Genomic DNA, 19280 nt, shown 5'->3' with positions numbered 1-19280 from the left:
TTTAAAAAAAAAAAAAAAAAAAAAAAAGAATTCTCTTATAATGCATGCCTGCGATCGAGAGAGAGTACTGTATAGAAATAATTTACCGGCATTTTTGGGAAGAGAACGCCACGAGCCTTCGCCGTTGGACTGAATGTAGTCGGTGAGAATCTGGTCTTCCTCCGCCGTCCACCGCCCCTTTTTCATTCCTACCTTCTCACAGCACGGCGCTCTTCCCATTCTCTCCCGCTATTGTTAAGTTTGCACTCACTTCACTTAATTAACCCCTAGAGTCGAGGTACTAAAGAGGAGTAAAGTGACGACACTACAAAAAGTGACTGATTTGGTATTCGATACTTATATGAATAAATAGGGGAGGGATGGGGATGGCCGACACGTATCAGGTATTCAAGTGATAGAACGAGCCACGTTGGTCTATTTTGAAACAGAAGTCGTGGCTCATCCACTGTCGAGAGAGAGATACTAACCATTTTAACCTGGCTCGTCCTTGTATTAGATCCTATAATTACAGAGTTTTTAAAATATTAATCTATACATTATAACTTTTTTAACCTGTGCCTTGTTTTAAAATTAGAGGGACTCAGGATTATATGTCAAAGTTGTATGCATACGTTTACAAAAGAATATGTATTTCAATAGTCTCAAAACACGTGTGCAACCATACGTACATGGATATCTTAGATGCTACTACTATATTATAATATATTCCCTCCTCTGCATCAATTATACTGTTAAATTCGGATTCAGTGGTTATCATTTAACAGTAAAATCAAAATCGTACTTTAAAAAAAAATTAGTAATTCTCTTCGAGTAGTGGAAAAAACTGTGAACACCAAAAAACTGTTGTCAGCGGTTTTTTCAATGAATAGTAAATGGTATTATTAATGGGCTGGGACCAGTGGTGTGGAGATGTCTCGACGATGTATAAAAAATATCGTTCGTTGAAGACTGAAAAGATCTGACGTGACATGATTATACAAACCAGTGTATATGTTTCTTTGCATGCAAATTAACAAACAACAAATGAACAAAATATATTTATTGTTTAACCAATCTTTTGTTTCATATTCCAGCCTTCACAAGCCACACAATATATTTAGAATTTCTATTTTATTCATTTATTACATTTATAATTTCAACGTTTTGAACCCCGAACCAGAAAGTGAACCGGACTACCGGAGAGGTCACCGGGTCACTGGGTCAACCCGATTCATGCACATATATTATGATCCGGTTTATTATGATCGACATTTCGTTGATTGTATTTGGGCCTAGTAACCTAGACTTGTTGTACGTTATTAATCCAGAAAGATTAACCTTGACGTTTTAAAGATAGCGTTACAGGCCTTCTTTAATTTTAATGGGCCTGTTTAGAGACTTAAGGTAAACGACGCCGTATGTTAAAAGTCGACGAAAAGAAGAGTCAGCGGTGTTTATCCAACGTGGCCGATACCTATTGGTCACGTTCGTCAGAGACTTAATCCTGATTGGTTAAGCATTGCAATGTACACGTAAACCCGACCACGAAGGTCGAATCCTAAAACTCGTTTTTGGAATCGTTCCGCGAAAGAAAGAAAAGTGAGAGATTCGAATCGAAGGACGACACATCTGTGAGATTTCATTGTTAAAAAAATCGAAACGAATCTCAGGTTAGGGGAGTAAGTAACCCTCCAAGGGAGAGATCCGATTCTCTCTCCGTTTCTATGGCGATTCGGTGGCCGGAGCTGTGTATTCTATTGTTCGCTCTCTCTTATGCCATATGCGTTCTTGCCGGGTATGTTTCAATCTTTCGAAGCATATTATTATTAGTTAGTGCGTATAAATTGTGAATGCTTAAAATGGTGTGATCTTCAGGAAGAGTTACTACGATGTGTTGCAAGTGCCGAAAGGTGCATCTGATGAACAGATCAAGAGAGCTTATAGGAAACTCGCTTTAAAGTATCATCCCGATAAGAATCAAGGAAATGAGGAAGCTACTCGCAAATTCGCTGAGATTAACAATGGTGTGTGTGTGTGTTTTTGTCTTGCTGCAACTTCTGATTCTGCTCTCTTTTTTTCATAACCCCGTTTTGAAATTTGACTTATTGTGGTTGATGTAAACAGCTTATGAAGTGTTATCGGATGAGGAGAAGAGGGAGATATATAACAAGTATGGTGAAGAAGGACTTAAACAGTTTGCTGCTAATGGTGGTAGAGGAGGAGGAGGAGGAGGGGGCATGAATATGCAGGACATTTTCAGCTCGTAAGTTATTTGAATCTTATTGGCATTTCATTTTTAACGTACATAATGGTTAATTCAGCTAGAGGTACAAGATTCAGGATCATTAGAATAGAATCATCTATCTTTTTGTGTGATTTTTATGTATGCATAGTGGATACAATTGAATTTTTGGTTATGTTAAGGGAATTTACTGTAGCGTGAATAGTTCCTAATTTTGGATCATTAGTGTTTAAAGGTTGCAGATTGCTAATTTGCAGAGATTATTTGATGTGCTTTATAGGTTTTTTGGTGGAGGTTCGATGGAGGAAGAAGAGAAGGTTGTCAAGGGTGATGATGTTATTGTGGAACTTGAGGCAACTCTAGAAGATTTGTACATGGGAGGCTCTATGAAGGTATGTTAAGCTCCATGTCTGGATGTGATTATCATCACTAATACATATAACTCGTCTGGAAATGGGTACTTAGAAATTAGTGAACATCTTATAGTGTAATTTTAGACATTCTTTACGTTCATGTGATGATTGGTTAAGAGTAGATAGTTTTCTTTACGTAAATGCCAAATTATAGGACTTGCCTTAAGTTCTCAGTGAGGAATTTCCACATTGAACTACAGGTATGGAGGGAAAAGAATGTGATTAAACCAGCTCCTGGAAAGAGAAAGTGTAACTGCAGGAACGAGGTCTACCACAGACAAATTGGTCCTGGAATGTTCCAGCAGATGACAGAGCAGGTACAGGACAGATGTGTTTAAGTTCCACAGATGGTCTTGTTCCTCCTAAAATCTGCTTAACAACGTATCCTCTTGTTTCCCTCAGGTCTGTGACAAATGCCCTAATGTCAAGTACGAAAGGGAGGGATANTGCCAAATTAAAGGACTTGCCTTAAGTTCTCAGTGAGGATGTTCCACATTGAACTATTAGGTATGGAGGGAAAAGAATGTGATTAAACCAGCTCCTGGAAAGAGAAAGTGTAACTGCAGGAACGAGGTTTACCACAGACAAATTGGTCCTGGAATGTTCCAACAGATGACAGAGCAGGTAAAGGACATATCTATTTAAGTTTCACAGATGGTCTTGTTCCTCCTAAAATCTGTTTAACGACGTATCCTCCTTTTCCTCTCAGGTCTGTGACAAATGCCCTAATGTCAAGTACGAAAGGGAGGGATACTTTGTGACAGTTGATATCGAGAAAGGAATGAAAGATGGAGAAGTAAGTCTCAAAATTATACCACCCTTATTGTAAAATCATTTGATACTACATTTCATACTAGCTCTTAAACTCATTTATTTATGAGCTCGTCGACTTCTCCTGTTGTAGTTTCTTAATACCAAATACTTTTCAGGAAGTGTCATTCTATGAAGACGGTGAACCCATTCTCGACGGTGAACCTGGTGACCTTAAGGTTAGGCTCTTCCCTAAATTTCACTATCCTTGATTTCAAGTAAACTTCAAAATCAGAGAGAATAAACCATTGTTGTACATTTGGCAGTTCAAAATCAGAACTGCACCACACGCCCGTTTCAGAAGAGATGGCAACGATCTACACATGACTGTTAACATTACACTGGTAAATAAATTCCATAAATTACTACTGTATCTCTACATCTTAGGCCAACAATTAATTCATTTTCTGATTCTACCAAATATATCTCTTCTTCAGGTTGAGGCGCTAGTTGGTTTTGAGAAATCATTCAAACACTTGGATGATCATGAAGTTGACATCAGTTCCACGGTAACACTAATGTCCTTCTCTATACACGAAAAACACATGAAACCGTGACCATCAGTTATCATCTAATGGGTTATTGTGTGACGACAGGGAATTACAAAGCCTAAGGAAGTGAAGAAGTTTAAAGGAGAAGGAATGCCACTTCATTACAGCACAAAGAAAGGCAACCTCTTTGTCACTTTTGAGGTTTTGTTTCCTTCTTCTCTCACTGACGACCAGAAGAAGAAGATTAAAGAAGTCTTTGCTTAGTGCTCCTCTTTCGCTTTATCTCTCTTTAGAAGTTTGGGGGTTTAAAGAGGAGAACAAGCGATTGCTGGTCCTAATGTAACATGTGACTAGGTTTTAATATAGAAAGAGAAAAAAAATGGGGAGACAAAAACGAAGATGAGAAGGTTTTGATCAATTTGTCATTTTTGTTTGCTTTTGTTAATCATATTAGTGCATATTCATGAATCATCATATATACTTTGGATTAGATTGATGTGAGTCTTTGTCTTCAGACGACATCAATGCTTAAAATACACAAAGCTACACAGCCTTTTTGGACACAACAAAACACAACACAAAGGATCAGTTTAAAAGGTAGATTGATCATAAAATTATACTAGTATCTTTAATATTAATTAGGGGGTGAAGTTAGGTTTGAGTTGTTGTGATGAAACTGAAAGTCCCAACAATATCTAGATTTGTTCCAAGAAACGTGGGAGACTAAACAAGTTTCTTTAGGCGCTTTGTCATCTTCCACGTGTCCTCTTGGTATCTCCTCCACCTAGAAAAAGCTCTTTAAAAGTACTAAAAATTTGGGAAACTTTATAATATAACCCTAAAATTAATTCAGCAAAGATTAACATTCCAGAGAAATAGTAGTAATTTTATTTTCAGAAATTGATACGCGCATCCATTAAGGCGTGTTAATGTTGGTTCACCGTTCACCTGCTTTCTCTACATCTACTACTATTTATTTAACACGTTGAGAGATAGAGACATCTCAGTCTCACAATCAAAGGAGAGATTGATCGGGCGAGGAGACTGAGAAAAAGACCCAAAACGACGGCATCTTATTATTATTTTCATCCAAACTTGCACGTTAACTCCGGTGTTAATACGGTCCGTATACGTATGTATATACGGTCTGTAACATAAAACAAAAAGAAGAAGAAGGTTTTGGTGTTCGTTAATAATTAATGGAAGGTGTTTTCTTAAAAATGTCGGTGCAAGGAGTATCTCCGATGATTCCGGTGGGACCTTCTTTGATACGCGCCATCGGAGGCTCTGTGAAGGAGGAGGACAAATCAACGGCTGGATCTCTACCGCTCAAGAAAACGGTATCGCGTCGTCCTCTTGAGTTTCTTCGAATCATCGGTAAGAGAGCGGAGGAGAAGAAGGGAACGGTTAGAGACGACGGCGCCGTTTTGTTGGAGAAACAGGAGAATACAAGCGTAAACGAAAACTGGGTTTTCAAGATTTTGGAGGTTGGATCAATTTGGAATGGAAAGAGACAACGATCAGGTGGCGGTGGCTGTAACGGTGAAGAAGAAGACAAGGAGGTAGAGGAAGTTGCTGAATCGAAGACGAATAAGGATGATTTATGTGAAGAATGCGATTTCTGCATGATCGATGATGATGATGACGAAAAGGAGTTTGATAGAGAAGAGTTCTCGGAGATGTTAAGTAAAATTCCGGTTAAAGATGCACAGATGTTTGCCAAATTGTCCTTTTTGGGTAATTTGGCTTATTCAATCCCTAAAATCAAGGTTGAAACCTAAATTCTCAATTCTGTGTTTTCTGAATTTGACATTTTTTTTGTGTTTCTCTGACTTTAGTTTTCCATTGTTTGTTACACAGCCTGAGAATCTGTTGAAGTATCAGAAACTGAGATTCGTGACATCCTCCATTGAGAAGAGAACGAGTCTTAATAGAGTTGAGGAGAACAACATCAACAACAATAATGGCGAGGAAGAGGAGGAGGAGGAGGAGAAGAAGCTTATTAACCCAGCTGTTGCTTACAGAGTTGCTGCTTCTGCTGCATCTCGTCTCTTTTCCCATTCTAAGTCTGTGCTTCCTTTTGGATCCTCTAAACGTCATGACAATGAAGCTTCTCTCTTGGCCACTGCTGATTCCGTTACTGCTGTTGTGGCAGCGAAAGAGGAAGTTAAGCAGGCCGTCGCTGATGATCTCAAATCAAATCGTTCACCTCCTTGTGAGTGGTTCGTATGCGATGATGATAAAACTGGCACCAGGTTCTTCTTTATTCAGGTAATGTTGTGATCTTTCATTGGCCAAAAGATGGATAGCTTAAAAAGACTGAAACTCAATATTTTTTACAGGGATCAGATTCACTGGCCTCATGGCAAGCTAATCTTCTGTTCGAGCCAGTTCCATTTGAGGAGCTTGATGTGCTTGTTCACAGAGGCATATACGAAGCTGCAAAAGGCATATACGAACACATGTTACCAGAAGTTCACGCCCACCTTAATTCCCGTGGCAAGAACCGTGCTTTTCTCAGGTTTAGTGGACATTCTTTAGGAGGAAGCTTGTCACTGCTTGTGAACCTCATGCTTCTGATCCGAGGTCAAGTCCCGGCTTCTTCTCTGCTCCCAGTCATCACTTTTGGTTCACCTTGCATCATGTGTGGAGGCGACAGGCTTCTTCAGAAACTTGGTCTCCCTAAGAGTCATCTTCTCGGAATCTCTATGCATAGAGATATTGTTCCCCGAGCATTCTCCTGCAATTACCCTAACCGAGCCGCTAAGCTTCTCAAGGCATTGAATGGAAACTTTCGAAACCATCCTTGTCTGAATAACCAGGTAATATAATATATATGAAGAAAACAAACATCTCAACTTGTCTGCTTCAGATCGTTGTTTCTTCTTGGCTTACACTGTTTGCCTTCTTCTTTATCTGCAGAATTTGCTGTATTCGCCAATGGGGAAGCTTTTAATTCTGCAACCATCCGAGAGATTCTCTCCACCACACCCCCTGCTTCCTCCAGGAAGTGGTCTCTATCTCTTAGCATCTAAGAACACCGACGAAACAGAAAAAAGACTAAGAGCTGCAAAGATTGTCTTTTTTAACTCGCCACACCCCTTAGAGATTCTCAGTGATCGTCGTTCTTACGGGTCAGAAGGAAAAATCAAAAGAAACCATGACATGAGCTCTNACAGAGTTGCTGCTTCTGCTGCATCTCGTCTCTTTTCCCATTCTAAGTCTGTGCTTCCTTTTGGATCCTCTAAACGTCATGACAATGAAGCTTCTTTGTTAGCCACTGCTGATTCGGTTACTGCAGTTGTGGCAGCGAAAGAGGAAGTTAAGCAGGCCGTCGCAGATGATCTCAAATCAAACCGTTCACCTCCTTGTGAGTGGTTCGTATGCGATGATGATAAAACTGGCACCAGGTTCTTCTTTATTCAGGTAATGTTGTGATCTTTGTGTGATCAGAGTCTTTCATTTACCAAAAGATGATAAGACTGAACTCAACAATANAGAACACCGACGAAACAGAAAAAAGACTAAGAGCTGCAAAGATTGTCTTTTTTAACTCGCCACACCCCTTAGAGATTCTCAGTGATCGTCGTTCTTACGGGTCAGAAGGAAAAATCAAAAGAAACCATGACATGAGCTCTTACCTGAAGGCCTTGAGACATGTGATTCGGAAGGAGCTGAAACAGATAAAGGCCGAACGGGATCACTGGCGGCGCAAGTTCTTCATTATAAACATCATATATACTGGGAGAGATTCTTTGAAACTCATAACAAGATTTGTCGCATCAAGAAGTAGTCAACTAGTGATCATCTTCTTTCTCCCTATTAGATTGTTAATTATGAATGTCTATGGTGTTGTCTTTCACCATTCACAAGCACATTTTAGTTTCTTCAAGTGAAAAGCTTAGGCCTATTCTGTAATTGAATCTATCACACATATAGCAAATTCTTTTCTTTCACTGAAATGTGTTTGGAGTCTTCTTGTCCAATTGACATAATCTTACAAAGGGAATGGTGAAGAAACGCAAGAGATTTATTCCATTACAAGGGGCATAAAAAAGGTTATCAGACCTTTGTTTGTAAGAAGATGAGGAAACTAGAGATTCAACTTGCCAGCGAGATACCAAGAATGCATAGCAAGGCTACCAAAGGAGAAGATGTTAGCAAGTGATGATAAGCCGTGAATCATTCCAAACTTCTTGTTCATGGCAGCTAGCTTTGGGATAGTCTTTGCCTTTTCTCTGTTCTTGGACCAGCCAACTTCATCTCCAATGTTGTTTTCCCTCTCTACTTTGTGCCTTTGCTTCATCATCTACACACACCACAAAAGTAAAAGACCAAAATTGGTTCATAAGGATCTCTTCTTGTATATGCAATTAGAGGAGTGTTTTGTGTATCATCATCATCACTTACATCGATGGTCATGGGAGTGAAGATGAACAAATTGGTGAGATTAAAAGCAAAAGCGGAAAGGAGGAACCCTAGCTGATACTTCTCGACAGCAGAAGATGACTTCCATGGATGCAAATAACCAAAAGCAGAGAGTGAAATCGCGCAGCAAGAACCAACCAAAGTGAAGTAAGCTGGAAACATCTTGCTCTGTAGATTACCAAACTGATGCCTCGGCAAATTCCTGATTCAATCAATTAAAATTAAAAAAAAAAACGGAGAATTTGAAGGAGATGAAATCGATTAGAGAAGAAGAAAGGATTTCGTACTTGAACATGATGATTCCACCGATGAAGGTAGCCCAGAGAGCAGCTCCCCAAGCTGTAGAGAAACTGAGTAGATGAGCTAGCTTCAGGAAGATCGATAGCTTCGCTGAATTCTCTCCATTGGAAAGCGATCCGAATGTCTCCGGCGAGAATATCACTCCGACGGCTAAGAACGCCACCGCTACTATAAAACTGGTATACCAACCCATCGCCGATTATGTTTTCCGATCGCTCTTTGTTCGCTGAGGATTAAAAAGACGACGACGCCGACTCGTTTTTTTTTTATTAACGCCAAATAATAATGAGTTTTTAGGTAGGTAGTAATTATCTGCATTGACTAAATTACCCCTTTTGACGTGTACATATCTATCAAGGGAAGAGCCTTTTATTGGCGCAGAGTCTTTTGTAGATGTCAACTCCACTGTAATTTAACTTTCAAGTTTTATTCATGTCATAATAAAATTAACCCTTAGCTTTTAAGTAATTAAATTTACATTACGAGAAAATTAATCATAAGGATAAACCAAAGAAACGTTAAAAACGTTATAAACGCCAAATCTTTCTGAATCCTCCGGATTCTGTGGAAATTAGGAAGCCTTCTATTCGTTGTCAGATTGATGGTTTATAGAAATGCTCGGATGTTCTACAGGAATTGGGGTGGTGGTTTTGCAATGGGGATGATTTGACGATTCTATTGGGAGCCCGGAGTCAGAGACGTGGCCTTACTCCCTTACATGCGGAACTGCAAGCCTTGATCTGGGCCATGGAGTCGTTGTTGGCGGCGAGAGTGGATTGTCAAGCTTTTGAGACGGATTGTGCAGAGTTGATCGCAATGGTGCAGAAGCCCGACTATTGGCCCGCCTTCTCGATTTTATTGGAGGACTTTTCTATTCTCAGATCATCCTTCCCCTCCTTCACTCTGGACAGGATCCCTCGTGAGTCTAACGTGAGAGCAGACTGTTTAGCCCGGTCTTCAAGGACCTTAGATTCATAAATTTCATTTGTAAACTCTTTCCCTCCGGTTTGGGCAACCAATCTCGGAGTTATTTTCTAATTTATTAATGTTTGGTTGAAAAAAAAAAAAACACTATGTCCTCGATTTATTATCACTTTTAAAAATCTTTAACATCCATTTTTTAAAATGATTTTTGTTAAGTCAAAACGGTTTACATTAGTTTTAAAATATTTTCTACATCAAACTTTGATAATAAATTTAACGCTTAGCTAAATGTTAAAAAAAATATATATAATAAGTGAAAACTTGTTAAATCTAGCTATGACACCAAACTCACATACCAAAAAGATGAAATGCTAAATACAATTAGTTTCTGACGTATATTTTAACCACTTTTATAATTACTTAGAAATATATTTAAATTATAAATGTTAAAGTTCGTTTATTTTTAAATTTATATACTAAACTTGAAAAAAAAAATCTCTTTTCAAAACGATTAATTAAGTGATAAAATTATAATACATATAGACATGTTGAACTTACGACACCCAAACTTATGGACCATAAGATGGGACGGGATGTGAAGTTTGGTTTGTTTTAACGTATTTAAATTTTACACTTAAGTTTGGAAATATATTATATATTAAAGAAATGCTAAAGTCCGTTTTTTAAAAAAATTTATATACTAAACTTGAAAAAAATCTCTTTTCAAAACGATTAATTAAAAAATCTTAAGTGATAAATTCATAATACATATAGACATGTTGAACTTAAGACACCAAAACTTACGGACCCGTAAGATGGGACGGGATGTAAAGTTCGGTTTGTTTCAACATATTTAAATTTTACACTTAAGTTTGAAAATATATTATATATTAAAGAAATGCTAAAGTCCGGTTTATTTTTAAATTTATATACTAAACTTGAAAAAATCTCTTTTCAAAACGATTAATTAAAAAATTTTAAGTGATAAATTCATAATATATATAGATATGTTGAACTTAGGACACCAAAACTTACGGTCCGTAAGATGGGACGGGATGTGAAGTTCGGTTTGTTTCAACGTATTTAAATTTTACACTTAAGTTTGAAAATAATTATATATTAAAGAAATGATAAAGTCCGTTTATTTTTAAATTATATACTAAACTTGAAAAAGTCTCTTTTCAAAACGATTAATTAAAAAATCTTAGATGATAAATTTAAAATACATATAGACATGTTGAACTTACGACACCAAAACTTACGGACCCGTAAGATGGGACGGGATGTGAAATCCGGTTTGTCTCAACGTATTTAAATTTTACACTTAAGTTTAAAAATACTATATATTAAAGAAAATCTCTTTTAAAACAATTTATTAAAAATCAACAAAGAAAAATCTTAAGTAATTAATTTTAAATACGTATAAACATGTTGAACCTATAACACCAAAACTTACGGACCCATGGGAAGGGACGGGATGCGAGATTCGATTTGTTTTCAACATATCTTTATAAATTAATCACTTAAATTTGAAAACATGTTTTTATTCAAAAGAAGCTCTTTCTAAAAACGGTTTCTTAGAAAATGGTTGAAAAACTATATAAATTTAGTTTTAATTAAAAATCAAAATCAATTCTTAATTTGAGAAAGAGGTAAAAAAAAGTGTATACCTACAAACCTCCTAGAAGATAGCCGAACCGTACCGGTGACGTAATTGCTCAAGAACCTCTACACCAAAACTGAAGCCACCAAACTGGAAAAAAGGAAAGTTGAGTCTCACTAACTGCTCATCAAGGAATGAGTAAGATAATAATTAAAAGAAAAAGAAGAGAGAGACATATAACCTGAGAGCATATATAGGCCATAGCATTGTAGAGATGGGATGATCATCATCGGCTTATATGTTGGGGCTTGCAAAATGGCTTTCTTTAGCTCAGTGGACACTCGTTCATCTGGATTCACAAATCGATACATGAAGAAGCTGTACCATCCACAAAATACACATATCAACACAAAAAAAAAAAATCGTCTAACTAAAACCATTAAAGACTCATATGCATTAATGCATATTCCCACATTACAAAGCCTGAGACTACCATTAGTAAAGGAAAAGATTAGAGAGGTAAACTTACGAGTAAGGTTCTCAGTGTGTCATCATGCATGATGCATCTCACCAGCATTGACAATAAACTCTACACATACATGCATACACACACAAACAAAATCAATCCAGCAGATGGAAGCAGCCGGTAAGTCATAACTCGAAATTGTACATAGAAAACAAACAACAAAAGATTCACCAAACCAAGACCAATCCAGCAGAAGTTGTCGACCTAATAATATAAACATAAACTAAATCCACCCATGGTTTGTATTCAAATCACCATTCTGTTTCTTAGAAGAGCGTATTTAAAATATAAAAAAGAGTAAAATCACTAACCCGGTGTGATGACTCGGCAGATGGATGGAGATCATTACAGAGATCGATCTGATCATCAGTGATCGGCTTTTCTTTTCATATATACTTCAATGATTGATGTCTACTTTGGATTGGATAGAGACGGAGAATTCCGATGATCATCATCAGGTACATACTCTTTAAAAAATATAGATGAAAAACTTATTTTTGGTTTAGGGTTTTGAAGAAGAAGGGAGAAACACAGAGTTTTTTTTATTCCATTCTCTCTCAAGAAAAGGGAGAATGAATAAGAAGCGTTGTTGGGAGAGAGAGAGCAATTACAAAATTAAGAGTTTCAAAAGAAAAGGGAATTGATATTAATCACAACGGTCATAACTTATTTCAAGGAAATTAAAGAGATTTCGCTTCTTGTTATTTCCTTTTTTCTTATTTATGTAATTTATATACACCATCACAACGGTAACAAGATATAATTACTGTATTACTGTCTTGTTACCGTTTGGTAACAGTAATATATTTTGCTCACTAGGAGAGAGAGAGATAATATGATGAGTTTAATACACTACTAATTAATTAAGACCATCTTTAGTGGGCGATACTCTTACAAATTCTCTTAATAAAAAATAATAAAAGGAAGAGAAAAGAAAAAAATAGGAAAACAGTTTCTTCCCATGGTAACTTAAGAAGTGATTCTCATATCACATATGACAGGTGTTGTTTGCTCAATAAGAAAAATGTTATTTCCTTTTTTCTTATTTATGTAATTTATATACACCATCACAACGGTAACAAGATATAATTACTGTATTACTGTCTTGTTACCGTTTGGTAACAGTAATATATTTTGCTCACTAGGAGAGAGAGAGATAATATGATGAGTTTAATACACTACTAATTAATTAAGACCATCTTTAGTGGGCGATACTCTTACAAATTCTCTTAATAAAAAATAATAAAAGGAAGAGAAAAGAAAAAAAATAGGAAAACAGTTTCTTCCCATGGTAATTTAAGAAGTGATTCTCATATCACATATGACAGGTGTTGTTTGCTCAATAAGAAAAATGCTATTTCCTTTTTTCTTATTTATGTAATTTATATACACCATCACAACGGTAACAAGATATAATTACTGTATTACTGTCTTGTTACCGTTTGGTAACAGTAATATATTTTGCTCACTAGGAGAGAGAGAGATAATATGATGAGTTTAATACACTACTAATTAATTAAGACCATCTTTAGTGGGCGATACTCTTACAAATTCTCTTAATAAAAAATAATAAAAGGAAGAGAGAAGAAAAAAAATAGGAAAACAGTTTCTTCCCATGGTAACTTGAGAAGCGATTCTCATATCACATATGACAGGTGTTGTTTGCTCAATGGAACAACTATTAAAAAATAAATAAATAATAATGATTTGTTAAAAAAAAAAAAAATCAATGGAAAAACTATTAAAAAATAAATAAATAATAATGATTTGTTAAAAAAAAAAAAATTTAATCTTTTTGAGAAATGTTCGGCCGTTATTCCACTAATGATGCCCTAAGGTGAAGCTGTCTGCTTATAATGTGCACGAAAGAGCTCACTAAGCGTTTCCAAGACTTAAGGTTCATTATCCAAAGTTTACGTCCTTTTTGAAAAACAGAATAAATAATCTTCCTTTGGCTGTAAACAGTAGGCCTAATAAACAGAATGGATCAGGAACAGTAAATATTGTTAGTTAGAAGATTTTAATTAATTCATGATCATGTAAATTGTTATAAGAAAACGATACTTTTGTTTTTTTTCAAAACTTATGACAATCCACGCCGTGGAACATTAGTTGTAAGCCCTTGTAAGTAGATGCTACGGAAAAAGAAAAATTATTAAAATTTTAAATCGATGTGATCCGATGTTAAAAAATGTGATTAGCTATAAAATAAATTTGGGCCTCCATTTGATCTAATGGGCTTCTTCTGTATTCGGCCTTTTATTACTTCTGTTTTTATAGCTGTTCTTCATGAGATTGTTGACTTTTCACATTGGGGCCTCTGTGAACACTCCTGTAATTTTTAACGTAGGTGCGTCAAATTCATTCACAAACCGAGAGAGACTCAAATTTCACAGCGGTAAAATAATATAGACGTTAGAAACAAAATAGCCGTTTGGGCCTATTGCGAACGTTTTACTGTTAACTGTTTTTACTGTTAAGTGTCAAGTCACTGACATCAAACGGTAATATATTTGAGACTCAAATTTCACAACGGTAACAAATATAGACATTAGAAAAATAGCCGTTTAGGCCTATTGTGAACGTTCTTTTATTGGGATATGTATAATTATTCACTTTTACTGTAGGTGTCAAGTCACTTGCAAACGGTAACATATATTGAGACTCACATATATTACAACGGTAACAAATATAGACGTTAGTAAAAAAAAAGTAGCCGTTGAAAGAACCAAAGCCAAGCTGCCTATATAAGTGAGTCGTGCCCATAAACTTACTTCACAAAATTATTTCTTCTTGTTCTCTTACTTCTTCTGTATTATCGCTTTACCATTCTCGTAGACAAACAAAAGCTTCTCATTTTTTCATTGGTTAAAGAAATAGAAAGAGAGAGTCAAACTCTGCTTCAAGATATGGTAAGAGTTATTAGATGTTTTCTCTATTTTTATATGAACCATGTAATAATCTCAAAGCATTTGTTATTTAATGTTTCTATGAACCATGTATTATTAAAACGTGCTCTCTTTTTTCACACTAAAACATGACTAGTTTCAATTCTATGCATCATAAAAGTTTTGTCTAAACTCATTGTCTTCCTCTGTTTTTTCTTTTTGCAGGTTCTCTGCAAGGATATAGCCAGAACTCAAAGGCTCGTCATATATACCAACTGCAACAAACGCTGGAGAAAAGAAAAAACAGAGAATGAAAAAAAAGTGCAGATAAATTTCTGGCGTGATACGCATCGTCGTAATCAAGAACCAAAGGTGAATTAAATTAGTAAGTTGATGTTTTGTCCCTTTATTTTGTTTGTATTTTATTAAAGCCTATTGTCCGGTTATTTGTTGATATTGAAAACTGGGTTCATAATGAAAAAAAATAGATAGTTTGAAGTCTTTGAAAATTTTCTGACGTCTAAATACAATTACAATTTACAGGTAAGGAGACGAGAAGAAACAGAGAAAACATTTCACAGCCGGATAAAATTCCATTCTAGCTGTGACTGACTAGGCCAGATTCACCGCCATTATCCTCAGTTATTATATGTATAGATGTTCAAAGGTAAATTTTATCTCTCTTATTATTGCTTTGATACACTCGTGATCTCCTTTTGAAATATTCTTAAGGTCGTTTATTTTTTTGTGATATTTTTTTAAAACTCTACGATCCCAAGCTTGTGGTTAAAATTGATCCCAATTGGGGAAGAAGGTTCCCAAAATATGTTACGGTACGGATTTAAACAGCTTTTTGGTTTTTTTACGTTGAAACATATAATGACAGTTTCTCCGACAAATTATTCTAGCAGGTTTCTTGTTAAGAAAGATAATTTTGACTCGGACCCGGCTCGCAAGTGGCAGAGACACCTCAAACATTCAACATTGAACACTTAATTTTTTGGTTCATGTACAAAGGAAGTTGTCCCATTTTTGGACCTTCTTTGAATAATTTATTTCTGAAGCATTTAAAAGGTCCCCTGGTTCACCTTAGCCATGGTAGTAACAACAACAATCTCATCGTTATGAGTAAAAATCTAAATATACACGATTCATAAAATTTTGGACACTCCTATTTCCTCTGTTTCAAAATATAGAATGTTCTACTTAACTAATAATGTATCTACTTTTTAAAAGTTCAACCAATCATAAATAAGACAAGATAATATAAACATAAACAAGAAAACATTTATATCATGAGAATTCATTGACTATTAAAATAAAAAATGGGACTGTGAATAGTAATAATATTAAACTATCTCTATTAACATTTCAAAGATTTAATTAATTCATGATCATGTAAATTATTAATAAGAGAAAACGATACTTTTGTGTTTTTTTCAAAACTTATGCACGCCGTGGAACATTAGTTGTAAGTAGATGCTACGGAATCATCTTTTTACAGTACTACTAGTAGTAGTCCATAGTACTAAGTATAGTAGTATTAGATAGATATTATTTTTGGCTGAAAACGTATAATCGTCACTGTTCGAAACATCATGTTTTTGGCCATCAGGCCATACCATTTTTTAAAAAAATGCCGTTCTCAAATCACATTTTAAATATTCAAGATGGTATTCAAATACGTACTCAGTAGTGGTTGTTGCCTGTTGGATGGACTATGACAGGTTCCAACATCTTTTGCTTGTAAGTTGTAACTTGTAAGGTACAATTGAGTTCTGAAAACTCGATCTAATTTCTGTCCTCCACTAAAAACTAAACATTATATATTTTGTAGGATATAATACGAGCTTTGTTTTTGTTGGCTCGAGATGCGAAAACTTATCATGGAAAAATAAAAATAAAACCCCATCTGTGTTCTTCTGACCAAAGTCGAGTACCTTACTGTCCTTTATGTTATTCTTACTTTTTCCATCTACTGCTGTATTTAAAAATATCTGTTTACACACAAAATTCAAATACGATATATATAATAGTATTATTATTAGTACAAAAGATTTAAAATATAAGTGTAATAAGTAGACATGATAAGCCTCACATGGATTACACACTGACATCATCATATACAGATACCTGGCCACGACTGATCCTCTTTCCAATGTCTCCAACATCCTATACATCACGTGCTCTTTTTTATTTTTTATCTTTTACTCCCTCAACTTTATTATTTTTCCCATCATGTATATCTTTCTTTAGCTCGACCACATTCGCCCAACCCAAGCTAATAATTTTATTTCGTAAGTTAATTTATCAAATCCTGCTCTCTCGTACAGCAAGAGTACATACATATATATACTTTACAGATTTGTTCCCAAAAAATAAAATAAAACTCTTTCACTTTTACATATTACAACACCAAATATGTACATGGACTTCTTATAGTCAAAATAAGTATTCTATATATATATATATACAAGACCAAGAGACTGATGGTGATGTTAATTTAATGTGAGTAGGTTGCATAGTATTCCCTGTTGCATTTCTTGGATAAAACAAAAAATACTAATATGTAATTCCTTCCCTCTGCCTGTGGTGTTCAAAATAATTGCATAGTTGTAGTAAGATTTTTTATAAATTTCGCTCCTATTTTTAAATTTTTAGTATGGAATAGTAGAATGCTTGACCAAAAACCTAACTAAAACTTCGAAACTTGGTCAAGATTCTGAGAATTAAATCCACCAGTTGACAAACGAATAAAAATCTACCAAATTATAAAAAATACAACATCATGTTTTTTTAAAGAAATTAATCTTACCGATTAATCCGTTACCAATGCCATTAAATGGCAGCCAAACTTTGTAGATAGGATTCGTCTAACTAATATAATTTCTCGTGTCAGACTCGTTTATCCATTTTAATCGTACAAATCTAAGAGTATCACCCGGTTTCAAATAGTATTAAATTATCCGATCTGTATTCATATGGTATGTGTCACACTTGCAATGGAAAACTTGGTCCTAATTTTAACCTCACACTACTTTGATTTTATATTCGACAAGTAAAGCATTTTTTCCGCACAGAAATAAATAAAAGAGAAGATATTGGAGAAATTAAAAAAGAGACGAATATTTTAAAGTGACATTAAAAAAAAAAAAATCGTAAAGTGGAATTTTTTAAAAATCTTACATATATATACAATCAAAAAAATTCTCCCGGTTAACAACTGATTGCATCGTATTTAATTGGAATCGGTTGGTTAAAACCGGTTCGAGATAACAAACTCCCCACAGCCGCAAGATCTCGGCAGAAAACTCCTTGATACGCGTTTGAATTTCCCGGTTTAATTTCTGCAAAACCGGTTTTCTTAATTGAACCGGATTTTTCAACCGGCTCGTGTTCTTCAACCGTTTTCGTTGACGTTTGGGTTTGAGTCAACGCAACCATCTTCGTCCTCTGTTCCTCCTCTGCTATCGCCGCCGTCAAAAATGAGTAACCTCTCTGAATCAATCGGTAAAGCAACAAAGAAGACATCTTTGCTCGATCTTTAACGCAACTAATCTCGTTCTGGTCGAAGAAATCGCAACGTTCGATGAATGCTAAAGCCTTGTCAGGTTTATGCCTGAGACAGAGCAAGAGGTTGGCTCGATCAAGCTCCGATCTGGTACAGCCGCGTCTAACTCCGATCAATCCGTAATAATCGACGTTTCCGATTTCACCGTTGGCGATTTTGGCTTTGAGTTTCTTCGATTTCGTAGTCAACACGCATAGTTTCCCAGGGATCTCTCTGTATTTCACATTGTGTCGTTTCCACGGTGGTCCGGGAAGTTTCCGGTCACGTAAGATAGTGTTGTAGAGTATCTTCAAGTGCTCTAAGTCGTGTAGTGAATCTGGAAGACACCGAACTGTCTCCAAAAGAGCGGCTCTTGTCTCCAACGCGTGGATGCACGACGGCTCCAGAGCTAAGGTTTTGTTACAATCCGCGATGGCTTCCGCGATTTTTCCGGCGGATTTATAAGCGGCGGCGCGGTGCATATAGCAGTCGGCGAGGAATCCTTGCGGCGCAGGACGACGACGACCGTCGATGATTTTGGAGAAGTGACGTATCGAGTCGGAGAAAAGTCCGGCGTCAAAAGCGGCGAACCCGGCGGCGCGACGACGGAGGAGATTTTTTGTGTGGGCGAGAAGGTTAGTGACGGTCTCGCATTCGGAGAGTTTGCGTGGAGGGTAAGCATAAGAGGACGACGATGGTGATTCGGAGAGGAGGATAGAGACGCTATCATCGGACCAGCTAACACTCTGACGGCGGAACTCGGCGGTTGCTAGACGTTTCCCGGTTTGAAGAAGAACCATTGCGTCCTCCATTAATCCTAGGTGGCAACAAGCTTGTCCTAACACAACGTATCTGCAAATTCCAACAAAATTAATTAATTAATTACAATTTCAATCAAAACTGTAATCTTTCTAAAAATAAAAAGTTACTGAAAAAGGAAAGTAAATTAATTTACCTCCATTGTTTATCTTTATCGCGGTTTTTAGAAATCCCAGCCATGAGTTTCTTTTTCAAGTCAGAAACAGAGAAACACTTAAAGGAGGAGTCACGGCGAGGAGGTGAGTCGGAGAGAAGTTTCCGGGAGAGCTGAGAGGAGGAGGAGGAGGAGGAGGAGGAGGAGGATTCA

The 19280-nt window shown here is 36.2% G+C and overlaps 5 protein-coding genes and 1 long non-coding RNA gene across 9 annotated transcripts in view; 3 read left to right on the top strand and 3 right to left on the bottom strand.

Annotated features, from left to right (window-relative positions):
• The window catches only part of LOC104788588 (transcription factor MYB12-like), a 2777-nt gene extending 2458 nt beyond the window's left edge, over positions 1-319 (bottom strand). The window contains exon 1 of the mRNA XM_010514347.2: positions 87-319. Coding sequence (XP_010512649.1) covers positions 87-219 — 133 coding nt within the window. The 5' untranslated portion in view covers positions 220-319. The remainder of the gene's footprint in view (positions 1-86) is intronic.
• Positions 1520-4436, top strand: LOC104788587 (dnaJ protein ERDJ3B-like). The gene is made up of 10 exons (XM_010514346.2): positions 1520-1774; positions 1855-2003; positions 2104-2242; positions 2502-2613; positions 2835-2951; positions 3344-3430; positions 3564-3623; positions 3711-3788; positions 3882-3953; positions 4041-4436. Exons 1-10 carry the CDS (start codon positions 1704-1706, stop codon positions 4197-4199), a joined length of 1044 nt encoding a protein of 347 aa, XP_010512648.1. The 5' UTR covers positions 1520-1703; the 3' UTR covers positions 4200-4436.
• LOC104788585 lies at positions 4797-7891 on the top strand. Of its 2 annotated transcripts, none has more exons than XM_010514343.2 (5): positions 4797-5704; positions 5796-6206; positions 6278-6757; positions 6858-7010; positions 7475-7891. In XM_010514343.2, the coding sequence occupies exons 1-5, from the start codon at positions 5135-5137 to the stop codon at positions 7829-7831; spliced, it is 1971 nt and encodes a 656-aa protein (XP_010512645.1). In that variant the 5' UTR covers positions 4797-5134; the 3' UTR covers positions 7832-7891. The 2 variants fall into 2 exon arrangements, with proteins under 2 accessions (XP_010512645.1, XP_010512646.1); XM_010514344.2 differs by having other exon boundaries at positions 6858-7100; positions 7565-7891.
• Positions 7872-8944, bottom strand: LOC104788586 (transmembrane protein 205-like). Its single transcript, XM_010514345.1, has 3 exons — positions 8651-8944; positions 8346-8565; positions 7872-8244 (listed from the first exon to the last, which is right to left on the bottom strand). Exons 1-3 carry the CDS (start codon positions 8854-8856, stop codon positions 8029-8031), a joined length of 642 nt encoding a protein of 213 aa, XP_010512647.1. The 5' UTR covers positions 8857-8944; the 3' UTR covers positions 7872-8028.
• Positions 14469-15792, top strand: LOC104788583. 3 transcript variants are annotated; one of them, XR_768435.2, is made up of 4 exons: positions 14469-14628; positions 14830-14989; positions 15148-15437; positions 15516-15792. It is a non-coding gene; the product is annotated as an uncharacterized LOC104788583 (long non-coding RNA). The 3 variants fall into 3 exon arrangements; XR_768438.2 differs by having other exon boundaries at positions 14472-14628; positions 15148-15271; positions 15513-15792; XR_768436.2 differs by having other exon boundaries at positions 14473-14628; positions 15148-15271.
• LOC104788582 overlaps positions 17757-19280 on the bottom strand; it is a 2629-nt gene continuing 1105 nt past the window's right edge. Inside the window, exons 3-4 of the mRNA XM_010514341.2 lie at positions 19110-19268; positions 17757-19006 (exon numbers count right to left, since the gene is read on the bottom strand). Coding sequence (XP_010512643.1) covers positions 17821-19006; positions 19110-19268 — 1345 coding nt within the window. The 3' untranslated portion in view covers positions 17757-17820. The remainder of the gene's footprint in view (positions 19007-19109; positions 19269-19280) is intronic.

This window comes from Camelina sativa, chromosome 5, assembly GCF_000633955.1.
Source record: "Camelina sativa cultivar DH55 chromosome 5, Cs, whole genome shotgun sequence".
Taxonomy (NCBI): Eukaryota; Viridiplantae; Streptophyta; class Magnoliopsida; order Brassicales; family Brassicaceae; genus Camelina; species Camelina sativa.
Note: the sequence above shows the minus strand (reverse complement) of the source record. Positions and strands in the feature narration are given on the sequence as shown.

Coding starts and splice junctions, on each gene's coding strand:
- LOC104788587 (XM_010514346.2), top strand. CDS start 1,704: ATGGCGATTCGGTGGCCGGAGCTGTGTATTCTATTGTTCGCTCTCTCT. Junction 3,789..3,881: donor TGACTGTTAACATTACACTG/GTAAATAAATTC, acceptor TCTCTTCTTCAG/GTTGAGGCGCTAGTTGGTTT. Junction 3,954..4,040: donor AAGTTGACATCAGTTCCACG/GTAACACTAATG, acceptor GTGTGACGACAG/GGAATTACAAAGCCTAAGGA.
- LOC104788585 (XM_010514343.2), top strand. CDS start 5,135: ATGGAAGGTGTTTTCTTAAAAATGTCGGTGCAAGGAGTATCTCCGATG. Junction 6,207..6,277: donor CCAGGTTCTTCTTTATTCAG/GTAATGTTGTGA, acceptor TATTTTTTACAG/GGATCAGATTCACTGGCCTC. Junction 7,011..7,474: donor AAAGACTAAGAGCTGCAAAG/ATTGTCTTTTTT, acceptor AGAGCTGCAAAG/ATTGTCTTTTTTAACTCGCC.
- LOC104788586 (XM_010514345.1), bottom strand. CDS start 8,856: ATGGGTTGGTATACCAGTTTTATAGTAGCGGTGGCGTTCTTAGCCGTC. Junction 8,566..8,650: donor GGTGGAATCATCATGTTCAA/GTACGAAATCCT, acceptor TGATTGAATCAG/GAATTTGCCGAGGCATCAGT. Junction 8,245..8,345: donor TCACTCCCATGACCATCGAT/GTAAGTGATGAT, acceptor TGGTGTGTGTAG/ATGATGAAGCAAAGGCACAA.